Consider the following 19,057-nt stretch of genomic DNA (forward strand, 5'->3'; position numbering starts at 1 on the left):
ATTCTAATTTACTGCATTTACAGACCAACAGAAGGTTTGGTCATCATTGTAGTGTGATATAGACTGGTGCTGTGTGACTGAAAAAAGCACAATACCCCCTCTTTAACAGTATAACATCCAAGTATCGTTGAAATGTCGACCCTCTTTGCTCACTCTGACACAGTACTGAAGAATCGGCAAGTCGTCTTTCCTGGGAATGTTCTTAAAGGTATTCTGTTTGTGTAGATTTACAAGATAAAGAATCTCCCCCAAGGACACTTTTTATTTTGAATTTCATATTAATAATGGCCAAGTGTCATATCCAGTATCCGTGTTCACTTCACTAATGTCCTAGAGCTTTAGTCCTGTTCACTACAATGGGATTTAGCTGATGTTGTCGTTGTGTCCTCAGGCAAGACACTTCCCCCTCCTCGCCTCCAGTGTCTGCGTACACTGGTGTGTGAATGTGTGAGTGGATCCTTGATGTGAAGTCCTTTGAGCCTAATGCAGGTGGAAAAGTGTTTTACAAGCTGAAAACATTTACCATTTACCAACACCGGATCTTACAGAAACACTACATGTTCCAAACTGAACAATCAGCAGTTTGCACAAGAATCAAACTGCTTATTGCGCAGTTTGATTATTGTGCAATAAGAAAACTGCACAACAAGCACTTTTACTTTGAGACACTATTTATTCCCCATTTCTGACATTGAATTTGATGTAATTTGGATTTAAACCATATTTTAGTGAAATTAAAGCAGTACTAAGTAACTCGTGCCCCTAGAGCACAACTGCAGGTGTCGTAGCATGTTGTGTAGATTCTCTCTGTCACTGATACAGGTGAACATGGGCCTGTAGATACTCTCTGTCACTGATACAGGTGAACGTGGGCCTGTAGATACTCTCTGTCACTGATACAGGTGAACATGGGCCTGTAGATACTCTCTGTCACTGATACAGGTGAACATGGGCCTGTAGATACTCTCTGTCACTGATACTGGTGAACATGGGCCTGTAGATACTCTCTGTCACTGATACTGGTGAACATGGGCCTGTAGATACTCTCTGTCACTGATACTGGTGAACATGGGCCTGTAGATACTCTCTGTCACTGATACTGGTGAACATGGGCCTGTAGATACTCTCTGTCACTGATACTGGTGAACATGGGCCTGTAGATACTCTCTGTCACTGATACAGGTGAACATGGGCCTGTAGATACTCTCTGTCACTGATACAGGTGAACATGGGTCTGTAGATACTCTCTGTCACTGATACAGGTGAACATGGGTCTGTAGATACTCTCTGTCACTTATACAGGTGAACATGGGCCTGTAGATACTCTCTGTCACTGATACAGGTGAACATGGGTCTGTAGATACTCTCTGTCACTGATACAGGTGAACATGGGCCTGTAGATACTCTCTGTCACTGATACTGGTGAACATGGGCCTGTAGATTCTCTCTGTCACTGATACAGGTGAACATGGGCCTGTAGATACTCTCTGTCACTGATACTGGTGAACATGGGCCTGTAGATACCCTCTGTCACTGATACAGGTGAACATGGGCCTGTAGATACTCTCTGTCACTGATACAGGTGAACATGGGCCTGTAGATACTCTGTCACTGATACAGGTGAACATGGGTCTGTAGATACTCTCTGTCACTGATACTGGTGAACGTGGGCCTGTAGATACTCTCTGTCACTGATACAGGTGAACATGGGTTTGTAGATACTCTTTGTCACTGCATTGAACAGATCAGTTTGTGGATGCAAAACAACTTTTTCAAACTTAACGCAGACAAAATTGAGATCATTGTTTTTGTCCCACAGACACAAAGACAAAGCGTTTTCAGTCACCTTGAGTCTCTCTCTCTAAAACCAAAAAATCAGGTTTGAAATCTAGGAGTGATCATGGACTCAGACCTGAACTTAAACAGCCACATCAAAGCAGTAACATCAGCAGCTTTTTACCATCTGAAAAACATGGCTCAGATCAGAGGAATAGTATAAAAACCAGACTTGGAGAGACTTATCCATGAATTTGTCTCCAGCAGGTTAGACCAGTGTTTTTCAACCACTGTGCCATGAGATATTGTCTGGTGTGCCTTGGAAAATGATCCAATTTTACCTTTATTTCACTTCACTTTCACCATTCATTATTATCCGCAAATAATGTACTGTTTTCAAGTGTCTGTGCTGTCTAGAGTAGAGTAACCATGTAATAAATGCTCCATATTAGGTCGCGAATTTCTTTGAGACAAGAAAATTAGTGATGCATGGATGCGGCAGGTGGCGGTGACTGTGGCACGGTGGCTAGCGAGACTATACGATGTTCCTATTCAAGACACTTTGATGTGAACGACTGAAAATAGGCTACAGGGTTACATTTTTAAAATATTTTCTGCTGGTGGTGTGCCTCGTGATTTTTTCAATGAAAAAAATGTGCCTTGACTCAAAAAAGTTTGAAAAACACTGGGTTAGACGACTGTAACGGCTGCTCACTGTCAGAGCTGCATCCAGAACCAGGACTGCCCTGACTTCCTGTCACTCAGAGAAGAGAATTTAAAACAGCTCTGCTTGTTACAGTATAGTAAAATATAGTATAGTATAGTATAGTGTAGTGTAGCGTAGTGTAGCGTAGCGTAGCATAGCGTAGCGTAGTGTAGTGTAGTATAGCATAGCATAGCATAGCATAGCATAGTATAGTATAGTATAGTATAGTATAGTATAGTTAGTATAGTTTATTACTTATTTGGTGTCTTGCACCTAAAGGTGCCCCGCCCACATGGGCTTAAAAGACACAAAAATGTTGGAAGACATCAGAAAAACATTAAACAATTGTGTAAGCCAAGCGCTTAACAAAACTTAGACAAATGAAATGGCTTATACTTGAACAAGAACTTAAGCCTTTCCTCATCGGACATTTCAAACAAATGTACAGCAACATCAGACAGTTTACAAAATATTTGCCTTCTCGGTTCATGATACAAAGGACAATAAAACACAAAATGCGATTCATTTTCAACATCATGTAACTGACACAAACAACAAGTCCGCTCCTCCTCTGGGAGTGAGTGGAATCGTCCCGTCTCCAGTGCCAGGGGCAGAGTCCCGGACCTCAGCTGAGCACAGACTGACCTCTGACCTCTGGACAGGTTCAAGGTCACATAGGGCTCAGGGCCAGAATTATCTTTAATCAAAATATAAGTTCTCAGCTTTGGCTTAAACAAGACATCATTTAACCATTTTTTAATTTCTCCAACATTACATCTCAACTTGTTTTTAAAAATAAACTGGAGATCAGCATCGAGAAAAATGTTCTCCCTCTGCACACTCCAACTGTATCTATTAGACAGGTCCCATTTAAAGATGTGTTTGGACAGTCTTGTGTCAGACATATTGATAAACCTATTCCATAACCGTGTCACAAACATGCCTCACTTCACAAGTCTTTTCATGGTTTAGCACCATTTCAGCGACATTTGGCCCAGGGGTAAAACAAGGCTGGGATTTTTAAGTAATTTTTAATTTTTAATTATATCGTTAAATATATTGTTATCATGATATTTATTGTGTAGATCGTGAGATAGATTTTAGGCCCTATTGCCCTGCCCTAGACCTGACTGAGCAAAAACAATGATTCAGCATCAACATTGTCCAGCTCACAAAACCTTGTTGCACACCAGTGTTTTCTTTCAGTATTCACAGGAATTCTCGTCCTACGACAAACCGCAGGCAGCTACAGCTCAACCACAAACAACATGGACCCGTTTTAAAGCAGAGAATAAAAGGTTTAGGTGCATTTTAAACACCCTGAGACTGAAGGCCAGCGTGTCCCCAGAGGCTCGCGTCGACACAAACATCTGAAAGTCCTTTAGTGCCGCTCCAAACGGCACAATCCGCTCGGCCGCATTCATCAGGTCTCCACACAAACAGTCTGCAAAGTCAGAGGCAGCGATCCGACTGCACCGCCTCTGTGTGTGCCCTCAGACTATACACAAACACCACATGAACTTTGGAAACTATTAAACAAACTCTTTCCTTTGACAAAGCACTTTTCCTCTGAGCCAAACAGAGTCAGTGAAGCCTGTCCCCCTCCACTGTGTGCCTTTAACCACGGCTGTCTCTGCTACTTCTACTTGAGTAACATTAAAATGAAGCATCTGCGCTAGAAAGAAACGTAAAAGTAAATCTTATCAGGAAAAATGTGAAATATCTGTGTCTTGACTATTGTTGCTTAATTCTTCATAATTACTTTTTTATGGCATTTCCTTTGAAAACGTCAGAAATTCACATTGTTTCTCTGAATATGTCACCACAGGAACAGGAATCAAACTTTTAAGCTCAAACAGATACTCAGGACTCAAGGAAATATTTTATCCAAGTACTTTTTTACTCTTAAATAATTATTGGGCCGCCACTCATTACTTCTGTTTGAGTAAAATGATTTTAAAGTAACGTCACTCTTACATGAGCGAATGTCTCCGCTCCTCCGCCCTTCACAGCCTCATAAACCCGGGTTGGCACCGTGCGTAAAGCGCCCTCTCCGTGCGTAAAGCGCCCACTCCTCCGTGCGTAAACACTCACCTGCAGCACGCTCTTGATGGTCACCATGGAGACCACGGCCGTGCACAGCCGCACGCCGCCGCGCGTCTGCTGCCCCATGACCGCGAGCATGGGCGTGGCCAGGGCGAAGGACGTCAGCCACATGCCGCTGATGAGCTTCTTGGTGCGGCTGCGCGACATGATGCTCTTGGCCTTGAAGGGGTGGCAGATGGCCATGTAGCGCTCCACGCTCAGGCTGGCGATGTTCAGCGCCGTGGCATAGGAGCAGCTGTCCCGTAGGAAGTAGTAGCCCCGGCACACGGCGTCCCCGAACACCCAGGGGTGGTGGAACCAGATGAAGTTGTACAGCTCGATGGGCATGGACAGCACCAGGATGAGCAGGTCGGACACGGCCAGGCTCGCCAGGTGGTAGTGCACGGTGCTCTGCAGGTTCTGCATGCTCCGTTTGGTGAAGAGCGTCCACAGCGTGAACGAGTTCCCGAGCGAGCCCACGATGAAGAGCGCCACGTAGATCACCGTCACCACCACTTTGGAGTAAATGTCCGTGTTCACCTCCAGGTCCTCCTCGTGCGTCCCGTTCAGAGCGGACTGGTTCAGCAGGCGGTGCGCGAGCGCGGTGAGTCCAGAAAGATCCGAGAGAGACAGGTTCAACCCCAGCCCGAAGCCCGGGTCCGCCATGGTCCAGGTGCAAGAGGGGTCCACGAGAACGGAGACAGGTGAACGAGGGACCACGAGCCCAGAGACAGGTGCACGAGGGACCACGAGCCCAGAGACAGGTGCACGAGGGACCACGAGCCCAGAGACAGGTGCACAAGGGGTCCACGAGCCCAGAGACAGGTGCACAAGGGGTCCACGAGCCCAGAGACAGGTGCACAAGGGGTCCACGAGAACGGGTTTACTCTGGACTTGGGTTTACAAGGGGTCCAAAAGCCCAGAGACAGGTGCACGAGGGGTTTACAAGTCCAGAGACAGGTGCACGAGGGGTTTACAAGTCCAGAGAAAGGTGCACGAGGGGTCCAAAAGCCTAGAGACACGAGAACGGAGACAGGTGCAGGAGAGACAGTACTTAGAGACAGACGCACGACAAGAGAAAGCCCAGAGCCAGGCGCGCGGGAGGGGGTCCGCGCGGAGCCAGGGTCCGCGTGCGGCGCAGAGTGAGTGGGGAGTGAGCGCAGCGCTTTTATATTTGGCACGAGGAGGAGGAGGCGGTGACGCACGCACGCTTCCCTTCACCGTGGAAACGGAGAAGTCACCGACTCTCCCCGTCCACGGCTCCGCTCTGTGCCACACTCCGCGCGCGGTCCATTCACGCTGAGCACGGCTCCTCTGTGCGCAAGCGTGTTCACGTGTGCGGGAGCATTGATTCTGGCACAGACACGAGGCTGTTATGAGCCAAAGTCCTGTCGCTAATGGAACTCAGGGACATTGCTGTCATCTGCAGAGGGACTTCTGAAAACCTTATCCTCAAATCAAAGGTCCACAGTGAGTAGGAAGCTGCTGTCTGCGCAGAGCGGGAAATCCCACTGTGGAACTCCCACACACAAACAACCAAACGCGACATATTATAGAAAAATGTCAGGAATGTCCATTGTAAACATGTCATTCTTTTGTCTATTGTGTGAGGCTGTTTTACATTTCATAAAGCCTATATTATTATTATTATATAACAACCACATCAACTGTTTTTCCTCTTTGAGGTAAAGTGAGTTTTAAGAACAAAGTCTGGTTTTGTGCCTCTTGAAGTTCTAACACTTCGGTTCTTTTCCTTCTCGGACTTCTTTTCTTTTCTCTCGGCTCCAACACTTTCCTTCAAAAATTGTTTTTTAAAATCCATTTTTCAGAGACTCTTACAGACGACACTCTGATAACAGACTCTGTCTGAAATCTCACCTCACACCTCAGCTCTAAAACTATAACACGAGGAAATAGATTTGAGAAGCTTGAACCGATAATAAGGGCTAACAATATAATAAATGAGAGCAGTTTCAAAATGTAACGCAGAGATAATGTTATACGGCTTGATGATGTTATAACTGCAGCCAATGATGAAGCACATCCATCCACAGGTGGCGCTATGACGACTGGAAACAGTCAAATGATTGACATCTTGATGGACTTGGTGTCGGCTTAACTTCAAGGCTTCTTGTGCTGGTGCACGGGGTGCGCTGGCTTCTAGGTTTGAGATTTTCCGAATGCTTTGGCTCTCACAGGTCAAACTATAAACTTTATGAACACATCGTGAGCTAACCTTTATATGACATCGTGGATGTTCTGCAGGAAATGTAACAAACACTGACTGTATTTCCCCATAGTTAGAGAACTTTAACCAGAGGTGGGTCGTACTCAGTTACATTTACTGTAATTCTTTTTAGAGTAGCTTTAAAATATGGTCATTTTTACTTCTACTTGAGTAATACTGTAATGAAGAGTTCTTTATTCTTCAGACAAATTATTTTTTATGAGGATTTTCACATAATTTATGTCACGACTGAATCGTAAATCAGACTTTTACACAAACACCAACTCAGCTACTCACAGTACTCCAGTAACATTTCCCCTTGGTACTTTTTACTCTTGCTTGATATTGTAGCTCCTTCACCCACCTGACTTTGCAAAGAACGCTGTAAAAGGTTTGTTGTAGAGTTTACAGTAACTCACAGTAAATGACACCAGTGATGATGTATATTACAGCATCACTACTACTACTACTACTACTACTACTACTACTGTGAAGGAGGTGTCGGGAAGGAGACCCAAACTTGTGACCTCAGATAATGACTGTATTTAGAACTGGTTCCAAATCTTCAATCTCCCCAGGTTGTCCGGTTAGAACAATAAGAAACAATGGATTCACTCATTTGCCACTCTTTATTGACTGAATTGGTGATTCATGTGATTCATGGATCATGGTTGATGTTCATGTTCATGTTCATGGTTTCTATAAACACAGATAAATGAATAATGAGTGATAATATTGTGATAACAATAAAAGAATGCAATACTAGGAAATATGAATAGTTACTTTCAGTCTAAATAATAAATTATCTAAAGTATAAAATGACATAAATAAGAGATGGCTGAACTACATTCAAAGAAGCATTAAACAAACAGTGATAACTAATCCAAACTACAAACCCGGAATATAATTAGAGAAACAGAGACAGTTGAATTTAGCTGGATGCTATGGCTGGGATGCATGCGCATAACACGTGAATCACGTGAGTAGAGAGAGTGGTGCGCGTAACACGTGCACCACGTGATTAGAGTGAGGCCTGCGCGTAACGCGCGCTCATGAGAAAACACGATGAAACTATAAAGCACAACTAGACTACGAAATATGATGAATACTATTACAAACAATACACAGGCAATATAGGACATGACTTACTTTCTAATGGACGCATGAACACATAATTGAAGAATAGATGAGGTTTTCACGGAATTGCGGGAGGGAGGATGGAGCGTGTGTTCCCAAGGAATGATACCTGCGCACTGACTTGACTGAAAGTTGGGACGGGGGATACCAACTCCTGATTGGTGGAGAGACAAGGGGGAGGTGAATGGTGATTGGTTGCTAGGCCGTTGCTGGGGCTCTTAATATAGATATGGGAATGGAAAGTGAAACTAGTAATAATACGAAATAGTACTTTTGATACATTAATGACACAGAAAATTCAACATAAATCAGAACCTTGTTAACAGCCGCCCCCAACTTTGGGCAGCAAAGTTGAACACAAGTCAATCGGGAATGTCTTGAGGAAGTGCAGGTAGCTTGATGAGCTTAGCAACAGGTCTGGTGTAGGATTTGTCTTTGACCTGGACTTGAGCAGTGCGAATCCTACCGTCAACTCCAGGGAAAACGGCTGTGACCTTACCAACGAGCCACAAGGCACGCGGAAGCTGCTGGTCAACAACAAGAACAATGTCGTCAATACAGATGTCCTCTTGTTCCTGTTGCCACTTGGAGCGGCTCTGGAGGGATGGTAAGTAGTTCCTGATGAAATGGATCCAAAACTGGTCTGCTAAGACTTGGCAATGTCGCCATCTGCGGCGACTGAGGAGCTCTGTACCTGAGTACACAACTTGAGGAGTGGATGGATCCGGCCGCCCCATCAGCAACACATTTGGAGTGATTGGATCTGGGTCTGCCACATCGGAAGAGGTGTAGCCGAGGGGCTTGGAGTTGATGATGCTCTCCACTTCAGTAAGGATGGTTCGGAGGACCTCCTCGGTGACCGTTTGTGATCCCAGTATGGCATGCAGCGCTGATTTTATGGTGCGGATTTCTCGCTCCCAGGAACCCCCAAAATGAGGTGCACTAGGTGGATTGAAGCGGAAATGGATTTGCTGGCTGGCGAGTTGTGACTGCAGAGCGGGGGCAAGGGAGTTGAAGGCCTCTAGAAGTTCTGAGCTGCCACCTTTGAAGTTTGTGCCTTGATCAGACAGCAATTCGTGAGGCTTTCCCCGTCTAGAGATGAAACGACGTAGACTCATGAGGAACGAGTCAGTGTCCATGCTGGCCAGCAGATCTAGGTACACTGCATGTGTGGTGAGGCATTTGAATATTATACCCCATCGCTTCTCATTGCGCCTCCCTATCTTGATGAGGAAGGGACCAAAGCAGTCCATTCCAGTTGAGTAGAAGGCTGGATGGTGTAACCTTAAACTGGAAGGTGGGAGGTCGGCCATTTTGGGAATGATGGGTTGGCTGCGCCACTTGCGGCACTCTGGACAGTGGTGTTGGTGCTTGCGGACAGCCTCTCGGCCCCGTAAGATCCAGAATCTTCTGCGCAGCTCAGCGAAGACTCTCTCAGGGCCTGGATGAGCTAGCTTGCTGTCGTAATCTGCAATGATCAGCTTTGTGATGGGATGATGAGAGTCTAGGACAAAGGGATGCAAAGTGTCTGAACTGAGGGATTCACAGCGTCTTAGTCGGCCCCCGACGCGGATTAACTGAGTCTCTGGGTCATATTCTGGGGCCAAAGTGATGAGCCTACTGCTGGATGGAATGGGCTTTTGGGAGGAGATGAGAGCGAACTCCTCTGGAAAACAGTTGCTTTGCACTTGTCTGATGAGAGAGAGTTCAGCTTGTCTGAAGGACTCAGCTGTGGGTTTAGAGTCTGGGGCCGCCCCGTGACATGCTCGAACTGTGGCTTCCAGTAGTTCTTGGAAGCTGTTAAACTGGCTCACGTCAGGCAAAGGTGGATGAGGAGGAGCGGAGATGAGGCCACAGAACTTGGCTTTTCGCAGCTCGGCTGAATCAACAGGGCCGGTGATGTCTGGACAGGAAGGCCATGTTGACTCACTGTCGTGAAGGAAGGCGGGTCCGGATCTCCAGCGGCTGTGACTCTGGATCTGTGAGAGGGTCAGTCCACGAGTTATATCATCAGCAGGATTCTCACTGGAGTGGACATAGCGCCATGAGCTGCTCTCGGTTAACTCCTGGATATCCGCAACTCTGGCACCGACGAACACCTTGTAGCGGCAGGAAGGAGACAGCAACCAAGCTAGCACGGTGGTGGAGTCGGTCCAGTAGGTGATGGATGAGATGGAAATGGTGAGCTCTCGTTTCAGGACTGCACCAAGCTGGGCTCCGACGTGGGCAGCGCAGAGTTCCAGCCTCGGGATGGACTGCTGGCGGACTGGAGCCACACGGGAGCGGGCCGCGAGGAACGCCACCTGGACATCACCATCGGCGCTGACGGTACGTAGGTAGGCGACCGACCCATAGGCCCTCTCTGATGCATCTGAGAAGACGTGGATGCTCTGGGAGGCAGCTGGGAGGTCGGTATCTGAGTGAACATAACAACGATTAACAGTAACATTAGGAAGTAACGGAAGTTCACTCACCCACGCTTGCCACAGTTTGAGCAGATCCTCGGGAAGATTAGGATCGTCCCAGTCCCGTTTCTTTCCCCAGAGGCTCTGCACCAGGATTTTGGCTCGAGTGGTGTAGGGAATGAGCAGCCCCAGGGGGTCATATTGTTGGGCTAGGACTCTGTAGATGTTGCGCATTGTGGGCTCAGGTTGCTCTGTGTGGCGAAGGCGATAGGTGAGAGTGTCTGTTCTGCAGTGCCAATGCAGACCGAGGGTCCGTTCTGGTGGATCTGCACCCTCCATAGATAGCCACAGATCTCTGCTCTCGGATGTGAGTTCTGGTGGCAGGTGGCTGATGATGTCTGGCACGTTGGTGGCCCATTGACGCAGCTCAAAGCCACCCGATTGGAGCAGAGTCTGAAGTTTGTGGACAAGCTGCTTTGCTTCTGAGATGGATGAGAAGCTTTGAAGAAGATTGTCCACATAAAAACAGTTCTCGACTGAGAGCCGAGTGTCTTCATCAGGGCTGCTGTGGTCAATGACATGCTTTTGGAGGGCAAAGGTCGCGCAGCAGGGACTGCAGGTGGTGCCGAAAGGGAGCACCTGCCACTGGTAGATGTCGGGCTTGTTGCTGCGGTTCATGTCCCTCCAGAGGAAGCGGAGGAAGGGCTGATCCTCAGACAGGAGGCGGACCTGATGAAACATGCCCTTGATGTCGCTGCTCACCGCTGTGGGATACTGCCTGAAACGGAGCAGAACACCGAGGAGACTGGAGCCTAGGGTTGGCCCTGGAAGGAGATGTTCATTCAAGCTGGAAGTTTGGAAGGTGAATGAGCAGTTGAAAACGATGCGGTCCTTGCCATTGTGATGGACCATGTGATGTGGGATGTACCAGGATTGTCTGCTCTGATCTTCAGGTGATGTGAGCTTCCTGATGTAGCCTGAGTCTGCCAACTTCTTGATTTCTTGGCTGTATGATGCAGCCTTGACTGGGTCTTTGGTGAGACGACTCTCTGTGCCTCGTAGGTGACTCAGGACAGCTTCCTTTGGGGCACTGAGCGGAGGAAGACCTTCCTTCCACAGCAGAGGGGTGGCATATCTCTGGACGTCATCAATATTAACTCTGACTGTCTTTTCCTCCAGCAGTTTGACAGCTGCATTATCCTGTTTGGACCTGGTGATGAGCTTCTCGTTACGATAAGGAAGAATGTCCATCTGCCATAATCTGGACACATGACTGAGAAGGTCAGTAGAGGAAGGAGGAGTGTTGATGAGGAGACACTGAGGGGTGGAGGTCTGGTGCAGCAGGACTTTGGCAGGACCTTGTAGAGTCCAGCCAAGACGAGTCTTCAACGCTGCAGGGCCACCTGGTGGACCTAGGTGTACAGGCTCAACTGGAGAGAGAAGATGAGGGTAGTCTGACCCGATGAGGAGAAGTGGCTGCGCTTGGTTGATTGAATGTAGCGGGAGGCCTCTGAGGTGGCGGTACGTTCTCTGCAGGGCCTCGACTGGATGGGAGTGTTTGGAAAGACCAAGCTCTGCCGCGGTGAAGGCTTTGTGAATGCGAAACCGTTTCTGAGGATGGGCAGATGAAGATATAGAGAATGACACTGACTTTCCTGACACAGTTTTCACATCTTGACGGATAGTTCTGAGCGCCAAGTCTTCACTCTGTCCCTTGAGATGCAGCTCTTGAGCAGCACTGTGAAGCAAGATCGTGCGCTCGGAGCCGTCATCGAGGATGGCGTAAGTCTCTAGCTTGTGTTTGCCATTGTGGAGGAGAACTTTGACCATCTTCAGCAATACACAGCTAGTCCTGAGATCTGGATCGAGGTAGTAGGTAGCTGGTTGTCCAGTCTCTGCGACTGAACGTGCTGATTTGCTTGCAGGAGTGTTGACCTCATGCAGTATGTCAAGGTGAGTCTGATTACACTGCTGACACTTAGCTTTGAGGTAGCATTGAGCAGCGAGGTGATTTCTGCCACATCTCCAGCAGCGCTTCCCAGTTTTGATCCATGACACTCTCTGATCAGTGGAAAACTTCTTAAACTCTGGACACTGATTGAAGTAATGCTGGATGTCATCACAAAAGGGGCAATACTTTTTAGGTTTCTCAAGTTTGGCGCTGCTAGGTCGAACTTGTGACGAAGACTCAGATGACTTAGGAGCAGGATCAAAGCCGAGCAAAACTGTAGTAGAGCGTGCACTAGACTTCTGTGACTTGGGCTTGAAAGCTTTCTGGCGTTCATCTCGTGGAGGCCGGGAATGGTAAGGCTGGTAGTCCTCATCCTGAACACGGACCTCATATTCGAGCCAATCAGAGAAGTGCACCAAGGTTGGTATCGGAGTGCGGATGGGGTCTATGTAGCGCTTGAACTGTGCTCTGAGTTCATGCGGCAACTTGGACAGAAGTCGTGAGGTGTGTGACCCGCAGTCCAGCTCAGTCTTGCCCTCCTTGCCCAGTTGATCTAACATGCCGACCAGAGCTCTGACTTTGAGGCCGAAGAGGCGAAAGCTTCGACTGTCCCCACTTCTGATTGGAGGCTCGGCCAGGACTTCGTTGATGCGCTGCAGGGCTAGTTTGTGAGGTTGCCCATACATTTCAGTCAGTGATGCCATCGTCTTGGAGTAGGGAGTTGAACTATTGCTATAGGAGTCTGCAATGAGGAGCGCATCTTCGAGCTTGAGGTGGTCAACTAGTATTTGGTATTTGAACCGCTCAGTTGCGTCTCTGGGCAAGAGGTTGTCGAGCGCTATCTTGAGGCGGGCAAATTGACGTGGATCATCCTCTGTGAAACATGGAACGTCAGGCTTTGGCCCTCTGTATGTCGCTTCCACAGAAGGTGGGTTGTGAGGGAGAGTGTACGGCTCCACATACGCTGGAGTGGACTGAAACCCTACATCATATGACGGCAGATATGACACCGGTGGCGGTGGCGGCGGTAGCGGCATGTCAACTGGAGGTGGAGGAGGTAGAGGCGTGCTCCAGGGCGGAGGTGGTAAAGCGTCAGGCCAGGGTGGAAGATCATCCACTGGTGCTTGAAGATTGCGATTAGGAGTGGATGTTCTCTCAGGAGGATGATAAGGCACATATGAGGAGGCGCTGTCCTCAAACTGAACAGAATGCCTTGGATCGACGCGTTGAGGCTGAGGCGCTGTTCTCAGGGAGAGAGAATTGAGAAGGCTTTGCATATCTCGCCTGAGCTGGTTGTTGTCCTCTTTCATCTCCTGCAGAGCTGACATGACTGCTTCGGAGCTGAGGTTCTGAGGCGCAGGTACGAATTGAGCTGGAGTGATGATTGGAGCAGGAGGTGGAAGAGCTGCTCCCTCGGTGGAGTGGCCATGGAGTGTGAGAGAGGGAAGATTACGTGGCGGGAGAGTCACCAAGAAATCATCGAGGTAGCGAGGCCGACGGACATCACGGCGAGGTCGAGTGGGATCCATTGTAGAGCTGAGGAAACTGAAGATCCGGCTCGAAGGACCATGTGAAGGAGGTGTCGGGAAGGAGACCCAAACTTGTGACCTCAGATAATGACTGTATTTAGAACTGGTTCCAAATCTTCAATCTCCCCAGGTTGTCCGGTTAGAACAATAAGAAACAATGGATTCACTCATTTGCCACTCTTTATTGACTGAATTGGTGATTCATGTGATTCATGGATCATGGTTGATGTTCATGTTCATGTTCATGGTTTCTATAAACACAGATAAATGAATAATGAGTGATAATATTGTGATAACAATAAAAGAATGCAATACTAGGAAATATGAATAGTTACTTTCAGTCTAAATAATAAATTATCTAAAGTATAAAATGACATAAATAAGAGATGGCTGAACTACATTCAAAGAAGCATTAAACAAACAGTGATAACTAATCCAAACTACAAACCCGGAATATAATTAGAGAAACAGAGACAGTTGAATTTAGCTGGATGCTATGGCTGGGATGCATGCGCATAACACGTGAATCACGTGAGTAGAGAGAGTGGTGCGCGTAACACGTGCACCACGTGATTAGAGTGAGGCCTGCGCGTAACGCGCGCTCATGAGAAAACACGATGAAACTATAAAGCACAACTAGACTACGAAATATGATGAATACTATTACAAACAATACACAGGCAATATAGGACATGACTTACTTTCTAATGGACGCATGAACACATAATTGAAGAATAGATGAGGTTTTCACGGAATTGCGGGAGGGAGGATGGAGCGTGTGTTCCCAAGGAATGATACCTGCGCACTGACTTGACTGAAAGTTGGGACGGGGGATACCAACTCCTGATTGGTGGAGAGACAAGGGGGAGGTGAATGGTGATTGGTTGCTAGGCCGTTGCTGGGGCTCTTAATATAGATATGGGAATGGAAAGTGAAACTAGTAATAATACGAAATAGTACTTTTGATACATTAATGACACAGAAAATTCAACATAAATCAGAACCTTGTTAACAACTACTACTACTACTACTACTACTACTACTACTACTACTACTACTACTATTAGAGAGAGACTTTTACACAAACTACTTTTTTATTTTGTTGTTTTTTATGGTAGAATTATTGTGGGTATAAAACTCTAAATTTGCTCTCGTCCCTTAAAATGCACATACTGCACTTTTCCTTTGTACGAGCCGACATATGGTCATACAGCGGAAAAGTGCAGTATCTGCGTGCTTGATGTGTCATTTCCTGTTTTTTTGCTTTCTGGTATTATATTTGTGTCAGTAAATGATCATCTGCATCAGTATCAATCATAATTTGAGTAATTGAGATGTAAAAGTAGTTTATGTAATGCATGTTTTGTTGGTAATACAAACTATTAGGAACCCAAACTATTTGGACTTGAATCTAATTTATTCAACAAACAATCCAATTTGAACTTTAATTCTAAACTTTGTACAAAAATGAAATAGTTAAATATAGTGACGCTGTGTATTAATGTTACAGTAATGCCAATGCTGTAGTAGTGATGCTGAATATTAATGCGGCTCGCATTGCCATGTTGTGGTGCCACCCCCTCCCCATGCTATCCCCAGACCTGCGGAAGGCGGTGGGTTGCGGGGGGGGGGGTTCTCCTGTAAACGCGTAACATGCGCGATGCAGCGCGCAATGTTTAATAAAGATTAAAGAAATAAAAGTGTCCCTCCGCTGCTGCAGCCACTCGCTGCAGATCCAAGGTGAGCGGGCGGGAAAAGAGAGGCAGCAGCCTCGCGTTGGACACTGATCGAATGCACAAATTTACTAAATGTACAGGATTTAATTGATCAGAAACTGTCATATTGGCTGTGGAGGAGATGCAGAGCTATGCAGCAGTTGAAGAAAACTGTAGAGTATTGGAACATTTGTGCTACAGCTGCAGGATTCTTGGAGCGGCTGAATTGGAAAAAAAAAAAAAGTTGCTATGCCCCCTGTAAAGTGCGCTTCTTTCTTTTGGACTGAGCTGTGGCTACACAAGGAGCATCATCAGGAGGTAAAGACTGACACACGATGGAAATGTCTCCTTAAAACTCAGATTAGACCTGGTGTTGTGGCACTTGAGGCATGTGTGGTTTATTTATGGAAAACTGTTGTTGTTTTGGTGTTAGGGGTGTGCACGTTGATCTACTGTATCAAAGTAAGCCCGTGCGTAACCAATGCTCAAACAGACTTTTCAAGGCAATTTCGCTTTTGTTTTCAATTGTGCTGCTTGTAATGAACCACACCTCAGTCGGCTTCATTTTCTTAAATAACGGCCTCTCCCTAGTGGCGCAGCCGTTAGCGCAAAACCTGCGCCACATGCAAGATCGCGCGTGTATGTTGTGTTTAGAGTTGCGCACGACTGCGCCAGTCACAAGATCTGGCCCTTTATGTTTTACAATCATTGGTAGAGTTAGGAAACAAAAAGAAGCGATTCCTACACTGTTCGAAGTTACAGGTGAAACTCGGAAAATTTGAGTATTGTGCAAAAGTTCATTTATTTCTGTAATTTGTTGTAATTTAGATGATTTTGGCTCACACTCCATTTTAAAACTATTCCAATTTTCACAGATTTTTTTTGGGGGGTTTTTACAACTCAGCCAAAATGATAACAAATAAAGGCTCTACATATGTCAATGAGTCTGCCATATATTAGTTTCACAGTGTAACTTGGATAATAAATGAATGCACTTTTGTAACTATTAGGGTTAGGGCTATTTTATTCTATTCCCCGTAGTGGCTCAGAAACACATGGGTCAAATCTGAAACAGATGGAGATGTAAATGCTGAGTCTCCTTCAATTTGATTTAGTTTCTGGTGCTTCTTTGGTGGTTCTTTCAAACTCCCGTGATCTTCCTGAAGGGTCCGAGTGAACATTCTTTCCTCTCCTGTGTGCTCTGGGTGTGGAGCTCTTTCTTTGAAGACTTACAAACGTATTTCATTTGAAGAACCACTTTTACTAAACGCCTCCTTTGACAAATGCAGTGAAATCAAACAGGACAGACTCATATTTCCTGTTAGTGAGAAGTCGACACCAAACACAACAGCAGAGAGATCAGAGCGTGGGCCATGATGTTTTCAGACGGACACGCCCGACACTGCTGAGCAAACACACTCTTTCAGCTCCTATAGCCAGACCTTTGTGTTGACAGTTTCAGCTCCACCTGTGGTCTGTGGTCTTCCTGAAATGAAAAGTGACACATGGCAAGACAACAACAATTTGACATTGAACAACAGCGGGATTGTATTTACAGATGTGTAGGCATATAAAGTGATATAACACGGTGATGGAGGAGGTGAGGATGGACCACACGGTGATGGAGGAGGTGAGGATGGACCACACAGTGATGGAGGAGGTGAGGATGGACCACACGGTGATAGAGGTGAGGATGGACCACGCGGTGATGGAGGAGGTGAGGATGGACTTGATGATGGAGGAGGTGAGGATGGACCACACGTGATGGAGGAGGTGAGGATGGACCACACGGTGATGGAGGAGGTGAGGATGGACCACGGTGATGGAGGAGGTGAGGATGGACCACACGGTGATGGAGGAGGTGAGGATGGACCACACGGTGATGGAGGAGGAGAGGATGGACCACACGGTGATGGAGGAGGAGAGGATGGACTTGATGATGGAGGAGGTGAGGATGGACCACACGGTGATGGAGGAGGTGAGGATGGACCACACGGTGATGGAGGAGGTGAGGATGGACCACACGGTGATGGAGGAGGTGAGGATGGACCACACGGTGATGGAGGAGGTGAGGATGGACCACACGGTGATGGAGGAGGAGAGGATGGACCACACGGTGATGGAGGAGGTGAGGATGGACCACACGGTGATGGAGGAGGTGAGGATGGACCACACGGTGATGGAGGAGGAGAGGATGGACTTGATGATGGAGGAGGTGAGGATGGACCACACGGTGATGGAGGAGGTGAGGATGGACCACACGGTGATGGAGGAGGTGAGGATGGACCACACGGTGATGGAGGAGGTGAGGATGGACCACACGGTGATGGAGGAGGTGAGGATGGACCACACGGTGATGGAGGAGGAGAGGATGGACCACACGGTGATGGAGGAGGTGAGGATGGACCACACGGTGATGGAGGAGGTGAGGATGGACCACACAGTGATGGAGGAGGTGAGGATGGACCACACGGTGATGGAGGAGGTGAGGATGGACCACACAGTGATGGAGGAGGTGAGGATGGACCACGGTGATGGAGGAGGTGAGGATGGACCACACGGTGATGGAGGAGGTGAGGATGGACCACACGGTGATGGAGGAGGTGAGGATGGACCACACGGTGATGGAGGAGGTGAGGATGGACCACGGTGATGGAGGAGGAGAGGATGGACCACACGGTGATGGAGGAGGTGAGGATGGACCACACGGTGATGGAGGAGGTGAGGATGGACCACACGGTGATGGAGGAGGAGAGGATGGACCACACGGTGATGGAGGAGGAGAGGATGGACCGGGGTGATGGAGGAGGTGAGGATGGACCACACGGTGATGGAGGAGGAGAGGATGGACCACACGGTGATGGAGGAGGTGAGGATGGACCACACGGTGATGGAGGAGGAGAGGATGGACCACACGGTGATGGAGGAGGTGAGGATGGACCGGGGTGATGGAGGAGGTGAGGATGGACCACGGTGATGGAGGAGGTGAGGATGGACCACGGTGATGGAGGAGGTGAGGATGGACCACACGGTGATGGAGGAGGTGAGGATGGACCACACGGTGATGGAGGAGGTGAGGATGGACCACGGTGATGGAGGAGGTGAGGATGAACCACGGTGATGGAGGAGGTGAGGATGGACCACGGTGATGGAGGAGGTGAAGATGGACCACACAGTGATGGAGGAGGTGAGGATGGACCACGGTGATGGAGGAGGTGAAGATGGACCACACAGTGATGGAGGAGGTGAGGATGGACCACACGGTGATGGAGGAGGAGAGGATGGACCACACGGTGATAGAGGTGAGGATGGACCACACGGTGATGGAGGAGGTGAGGATGGACCACACGGTGATGGAGGAGGAGAGGATGGACCACACGGTGATGGAGGAGGTGAGGATGGACCACACTGTGATGGAGGAGGAGAGGATGGACCACGGTGATGGAGGAGGTGAGGATGGACCACAGGGTGATGGAGGAGGAGAGGATGGACCACACAGTGATGGAGGAGGTGAGGAAGGACCACA

At 47.8% G+C, this 19,057-nt stretch overlaps 1 protein-coding gene and 1 long non-coding RNA gene across 2 annotated transcripts in view; one reads left to right on the plus strand and one right to left on the minus strand.

Annotated features, from left to right (window-relative positions):
* Window positions 1-5,330, minus strand: part of ntsr1 (neurotensin receptor 1 (high affinity)) — a gene marked incomplete at its 3' end in the record, with an annotated part of 84,636 nt that extends 79,306 nt beyond the window's left edge. Inside the window, exon 1 of the mRNA XM_079558062.1 lies at window positions 4,577-5,330. Coding sequence (XP_079414188.1) covers window positions 4,577-5,233 — 657 coding nt within the window. The 5' untranslated portion in view covers window positions 5,234-5,330. The remainder of the gene's footprint in view (window positions 1-4,576) is intronic.
* On the plus strand, window positions 5,135-5,566 carry LOC306964186. The gene is made up of 3 exons (XR_013792957.1): window positions 5,135-5,271; window positions 5,362-5,434; window positions 5,486-5,566. It is a non-coding gene; the product is annotated as an uncharacterized lncRNA (long non-coding RNA).
* The last annotated feature ends 13,491 nt before the right edge of the window (window positions 5,567-19,057 follow it).

Source organism: Gobius niger (assembly GCF_951799975.1).
Source record: "Gobius niger genome assembly, chromosome: 6".
Classification (NCBI taxonomy): Eukaryota; Metazoa; Chordata; class Actinopteri; order Gobiiformes; family Gobiidae; genus Gobius; species Gobius niger.